Source organism: Mandrillus leucophaeus, unplaced genomic scaffold (genome assembly GCF_000951045.1).
Source record: "Mandrillus leucophaeus isolate KB7577 unplaced genomic scaffold, Mleu.le_1.0 Scaffold67, whole genome shotgun sequence".
Classification (NCBI taxonomy): Eukaryota; Metazoa; Chordata; class Mammalia; order Primates; family Cercopithecidae; genus Mandrillus; species Mandrillus leucophaeus.
In genome coordinates, this window is record NW_012107252.1 from 5,050,280 (window position 1) to 5,056,411 (window position 6,132).

General features: G+C 48.9%; 1 protein-coding gene across 6 annotated transcripts in view; it reads right to left on the reverse strand.

The window, feature by feature from the left end:
• Nucleotides 1-5,447, reverse strand: part of PRDX1 (peroxiredoxin 1) — an 11,856-nt gene extending 6,409 nt beyond the window's left edge. Inside the window, exons 1-2 of one of the 6 annotated variants that reach the window (XM_012001888.1) lie at nucleotides 5,232-5,447; nucleotides 1,242-1,358 (exon numbers count right to left, since the gene is read on the reverse strand). In XM_012001888.1, the coding sequence (XP_011857278.1) occupies nucleotides 1,242-1,347 (106 nt within the window). In that variant the 5' untranslated portion in view covers nucleotides 1,348-1,358; nucleotides 5,232-5,447. Of the gene's footprint in view, nucleotides 1-1,241; nucleotides 1,359-4,060; nucleotides 4,399-5,231 lie in introns of those variants that run through there. The other 5 variants (XM_012001886.1, XM_012001889.1, XM_012001890.1 and 2 more) reach the window with 5 other exon arrangements.
• Nucleotides 5,448-6,132: the final 685 nt, after the last annotated feature.

Genomic DNA, 6,132 nt, shown 5'->3' on the forward strand with positions numbered 1-6,132 from the left:
TCAAACAAGCAGCCCTTTTAGACATTACCACTTTGCAGTATCACTGGAAACTAACTCATCTAAACAACCCCTGCAGGGCTTTGCCTAACGAGCACCATGGGGCCTCAGCAGGTCAAACCCTGGAGGGCAGAGAGCAGCTCCTCCTAGACCTCCTGCTTATACTCCTGGGCCAAGGTCACCTCCCTACGGTGCAACTTACCTTGTTTGCTAGGAGAAGCCCCATCAACAAACTGTGATTATGTCAGGAAACCTAGTCAAATGTTCTACCAAAAACTAACTTCAGAAACTGATGCTACACCACTGAGAAAAGGACACTTGACACCTGAGTTTCAGGTTTGCATTCTAAGGAATGTATATCCTCAACTGTCCCAGGAGATCCAGCTGCTCTGGGACTACAAGGTAAAGGAAGGAGGAGCCTCAACAGAACTTGCCAAGTGTCTGCATGAAACTATGACAACAGAAAGGAGAGTTGTTCCATCTGTAATATCAACTCTCCTCTGGGGTCAAAACAGGCAAGGGAAAGTGCCTAGCCTTCAGCTTAATATTAACAACTGTAATATATATGTGACCCAAATGAACAAGCAGTGTCACAGCTCCAAAGAGCTGAGTGAGTTCTGAGACTTTAAATGTAGAATGTCTCTTATAACAAGAGATAATGCGAATTTCTCCAATAATAAAATAGAAGAGGGCCAGATGCAGTAGCTCACACCTGTTATCCCAGCACTTTGAAAGGCTGGGGCAGGTAGAGGGCTTGAGCCCAGGAGTTGGAGATGGTGCCCATCTCTACAAAAAACACAAAAATTAGCCGGGCATGGTGGCATGCCCCTACAGTCCCAGCTACTTGGGAGGCTGAGGTGGGAGGATCACCTGAGTCCAGAGACGTAGAGGCTGCAGTGAGCCATGACTGCACCACTGCACTCCAGCCTGGGTGACAGAATGAGACCCTGTCTCAAAAATAAAAATAAATAAAGAAAATAGAGGAGGAATACTAAAAAGATAATTGAGCTAGTATGTCCAGACATAATGAAGCATGTGGTTTCTCCAGAAGTGGTTTGGTCCTAGGATATATACCCTGTAATCACTTGATAATCACTACTTCAACATGAAGGTAACAACCTAAATACTTCTTTCTAGGAGACAAAACGTTTTACAGTCAAACATAACACTGACACAAATCTAACAAGCCATCCCTAGAATATAAAATAACTCCATCTCAATGAGCCCAGTGTAAATTCTCTTACCTTTGTAGTCAGACAGGCTGATATCTTTAAACTGACCATCTGGCATAACGGCTGTGGCTTTGAAGTTGGGGGCAGGGTGCCCAATTTTAGCATTTCCTGAAGACATCTTCCTATCAGCTAGAAATAACAGAAATTAATTAGAAACAAGCCTTAATTTTCTAGATAACCAGCAGCCTTCACCTACTTAAGAGACTTAGCTGTAGAACAATCAAGGCATTGTCCAGTGTCCCTGAATACATTAAATGTTATTTTAGTAAGAAGCTCAGGCCAGCAGTCAAGGGTCACAATCCGAGCTTTTGAAACAAAACAAGTCTCTGAATCTCAGCCTTTGTTTTAATTTAAAAACGACAAGGCAATTTCTTTATATACTAAGAAAACCTCTCATTCTTTCTGAACCATAATTAGTGCAGTGGCATCTTATTCATTAGACAGAAGCAGAGAGGGAGGCAGGTGAAGACTCTCAAACCAGAATCTAAATGCACAATGCCACAAACACTTTTGTTTGGCTCATAGTCATGTTGACCTTTCCCATTACTGTGCCTCCACCTGCCTTAATAACGTCAGAAGCATATTTGACTTTTCTCCAGGTAGCTTTGTCAAAGACAGCACACGACCTATAACTAACACAACTTGTTTTATTTTATTTTTTTTGGACGGAGTTTCGCTCTTGGGGCCCAGGCTGGAGTGCAATGGTGCTATCTCGGCTCACCGCAACCTCCACCTCTAGGGTTCAAGTGATTCTCCTGCCTCAGCCTCCGGAGTATCTGGGATTACAGGCGCTAGCCACTACACCCGGCTAATTTTTCTGTAGTTTTATTAGAGAAAGGGTTTCTCCATGTTGGTCAGGCTGGTCTCGAACTTCTCACCTCAGGTGATCGCCCAACTCAGCCTCCCAAAATGCTGGGATTACAGGTGTGAGCCACCGCACCCTTCCAGCCAGTCCAACTTTTAAGAGGGAAGACCACTAGGCGCGGTGGCTCACACCTGTAATACCAGCACTTCCGAAGGCCGAGGCAGGCGGATCACAAGGTCAGGAGTTCAAGACCAGTCTGGCCAACATGGTGAAACCCTGTCTCTACTAAAAATACAAAAATTAGCCAGGAGTGGTGGTGCATGCCTGTAATTGCAACTACTCAGGAGGCTGCTGAAGCAGGTGAATCGCTTGAACCCGGGAGGCAGAGGTTGCAGTAAGCCGAGATCACACCACTGCACTCCAGCCTGGGCGACAGAGTGAGACTTTTCACTCTGGGCCATACAGTGAAGAAAAAAAAAAGCCGGTGGGGGGGGCGGGAAGACCAAGATAATGGCGTCTGCTTAATTTCAAATCTTTAGGTATTGTGTAAGCCCTAGAAGTCCCTTCACAAATGGGTTCCTGACTTCTGGGCTAATATCCCAGGGCGAAAATAAGTAGAACAAAAATCAATTTACTTCTGAAAAGGAAGGTTGCGCAGGATTCACCCAGATCAACACCAAGATAAGCATCGATATCTTGGCCTGTAATGCCAGCACTTTGGTAGCCGAGACAGGCAGATCACCTCAAGTCAGGAGTTCGAGAATAGCCCGACCAACATAGTTAAACCCCGTCTCTAACAAAAATACAAAAAGCCGGGTGTGGTGGCACGCGCCTGTAGTCCCAGCTACTCCGGAGGCTGAGGCAGGAGAATCACTTGAAACCGGGAGATGGAGGCTGCAGTGAGCCGAGATCCCGCCACTGCACTCCAGCCTAAGGGAAAAAAAGTCTCAAAAAAAAAAAAAAAAGTTCGCGACAGGCCTGGCCAACATGGTGAAACCCCGTCTCTACTACAACTACAAAAAAAAAAAAAAAAATTAGCCGGGCGTGGTGACCGGCGTCTGCAGTCCCAGCTACTCAGGAGGCTGAGGCAGGAGAATGGCGTGAACCCGCGAGGCGGAGCTTGCAGTGAGCGGAGATCGCACCACTGCACTCCAGCCTGGGCGACAAAGCGAGACTCCATCTCAAAAAAAAAAAAAAAACAGCAAAAATTTGCCGGGGCTTGGTGGCACACGCCTGTAATTCCAGCTACTCGCGAGACTGATGGAGGAGAATTGCCTGAGTTCGGCAGACAGAGGTTGTCGCAGTAAGCCGAGACCGCACCACTGCTACTCCAGCCTGGCCGACAGAGCGAGACTGTCTCAAAAAAAACAGAGTTTTAACCCACTGAGCCGCAGTCTAAAAGTTTTTCCAAGTCCTAAAGTTCTTTAAAAACTGTTTTTTAAAAAGTCCTTAACACCTTTAACGACAAAAAACAAAAACCAAAAACTAATGCATGCTGCAACTTGGTGTCCCCAAATGGCCTTCTCGTCCCATCCTACTTTCCCAGGTGGCTCCCAAGTACCAAACCCAACCAATTCGGGGTAAAGGCTGCTTCAGGCCGGCGCCGGGCCCCTTCAGGGGATCTGCCCAGTGCCGAGGGCCACACCCCGACCCCTACTTCAGGTACCCCTGTCCCTCCCCAGAACTGTGTAAAGTACCAGCAGAAAGAGTGCTTCAGCGGGGACGTTTGGGCTCATCACTAACTCCATTCCACGTACAGGAAAATAAAGACGGGGAAAGGGTACCCGAAGCTCCGCAACTAGTCAAGGCTCAGGACCCGGAACAGCATTTACCCTATCACAAGATGGACAAAAATACAGGCTGTCTTCTACAGCCACGAGTCCGGATACAGGTCCATTCCAGAAGCTTCCCGAACCCACCCCGCCCGACAGGAGGCTAGTCTTGGAGACCCCACCACCAGCCCGCCCAGACGCCGCGCCACGTGCTCAAGTTGCCGGGGAACGACTCGACTCGAGTCCACGCTAGCCTTGGGGTTCAACCACGTCCCCGCACCTACGTGGGGGGCCCATGAGAGGGGTGCGCGTAGCGCTCAGGCAGTCTCGGGCTCCGGGTCTCCCCCGGCCGCCTCACGCATCACAGTACCCCCACCCAAGGGCGGGCGAGCCCCGGACAGGAGAAGGAAGAGGCAACAGGCAAGAAAGGCGCGCCGCGCCTCACTCCGCAGAGGCCGCGCTGCCCACACTCACCAGTCCTAACACAAGTCACGGAAACAAACCACCAGCGCCAGGCAAGAACAAAACGCGCAAATTCCGCCCGGGGCGCTGCCTTTATAGCCAGTAGGGCTCTCGCGAGAGTCGGAGCGGACCGGGGGTTCTGGAAGAGGAGAAAGAGGAGGGGGATGTGGCCCGAGCCCCGCCCGGCGCGCCCCACCGGAATGACTTGGCGCTTTTCCTCGTGGGGGCGGGCGCGGAAATACTAATACCTCTCCCTGCTGCGGATGGCTGAGGCTGAAGTGAGGCGCTCTTGTGGCCCCTCCCAAACCCAAACGCTTAGGTTAATCCAAGGTCTCTGCGGAAAACCAGGATTCCCTTTACTTCCAGGACCACTACGCACTGTGCCCTTAATGCCCAAACCGGAGTAAGCGTCCTAGCTGCTGCCCACGGATGACCACGTCTAACCACGTCTAACCACACCAAGCCATGAGAACTGTCTGTCCGAATATTTCTTAAGCAGCCTTAACCCCAGCGCAGATCCTCAGTAACCCTCATGGGTTAGATAGCTTCCTTCATTGTTCTCTTTGATTACAGGGTTGCTGCTTTCTGTTGTAAAGCAAAATAAAATATCAGGACTCCTAAACTTATGCCAAAGGGAATGTTCAGTTTAGGACGCTGATTCAGCTACACGACCATCCTTTCCCTGGATGAATAACTTGACTTTACAATCTTGAGTCAAAATATTACACATTAGCCAGACCTACACAGTAAGGCAAAAGGCCTCAGACACTTCCTGATGACTACCCCCCACAAACACACATACACAAAATCACAATTATTTGCTACCCTGGAAACCTTTAAAGTATGTAGCCTCCCATAAAACAAGGACGTGTCAATTGTAACTAGATCTGCAGTCTAAAGTCTAGTTCCTAAAATGAAAGTTTGTTGTATTCCACATTTTTTTTGAGACGGAGTCTCACTCACCCTATCGCCCAGGCTGTAGTGCAGTGGCACGGTGTAGGCTTACTGCAACCTCCACCTCCCGGGCTCAAGCGATTCTCCCGCCTAGCCTCCGGAGTATCTGGGACTACAGGCACGCACCACCATGCCCAGCTAATTTTTTATATTTTTAGTAGAGACGGGGTTTCATCCTGTTGGCTAGGCTGGCCTCCAACGCCTCACCTCAGGTGATTCACCCACCTTGTCCTCCCAAAGTGCTACGAATATAGGCGCGAGCCACCTCACCTGGCCTCTATTCCACAAATTCCATAAATGTTGACTACTATACTACCTTTCTACTAGACTACTTTCTACCTTTCTAGTAGTACCTTACTACTAGATTACCCTGAGTCCATCACACAATTGTTTTCTTCCGCTATTCCCATTTTCCTCAAACATTCACCTTATCTTGTGTAAAAATGTAGATTTAGGCCGCCGAGGAGGGGGCGGATCATAAGGTCAGGAGTTTGATACCATCCTGGTCAACATGGTAAAACCCCGTCTCTACTAAAATACAGAAAATTGGCCGGGCGCGGTGGCGCGCCTGTAGTCCCAGCTACTCGGGAGGCTGAGGCAGGGGAATCGCTTGAACCTGGAGGCAGAGGTTGCAGTGAGCCGACATCACCACTGCACTCCAGCCTGGCAACAGAGCAAGACTCCGTCTCAAAAAACAAAATGTAGATTTACTGAGCATTAGCTAAAGTCTTCGCCTCACTTTCCCACCCCCACTTTTCAAAGAAAATGTATAAATGCTAAAAACCTCCTGAGAACCTCTCGGGAAGAAGCAGCCACAGAAGTGTCTGTGACATGGTTTAGTCTGTTTAGTCACTCATTTCAATTAACACTATCTCTTATCCACCCTTTCCACTGCAGCCGAAGGAAATTT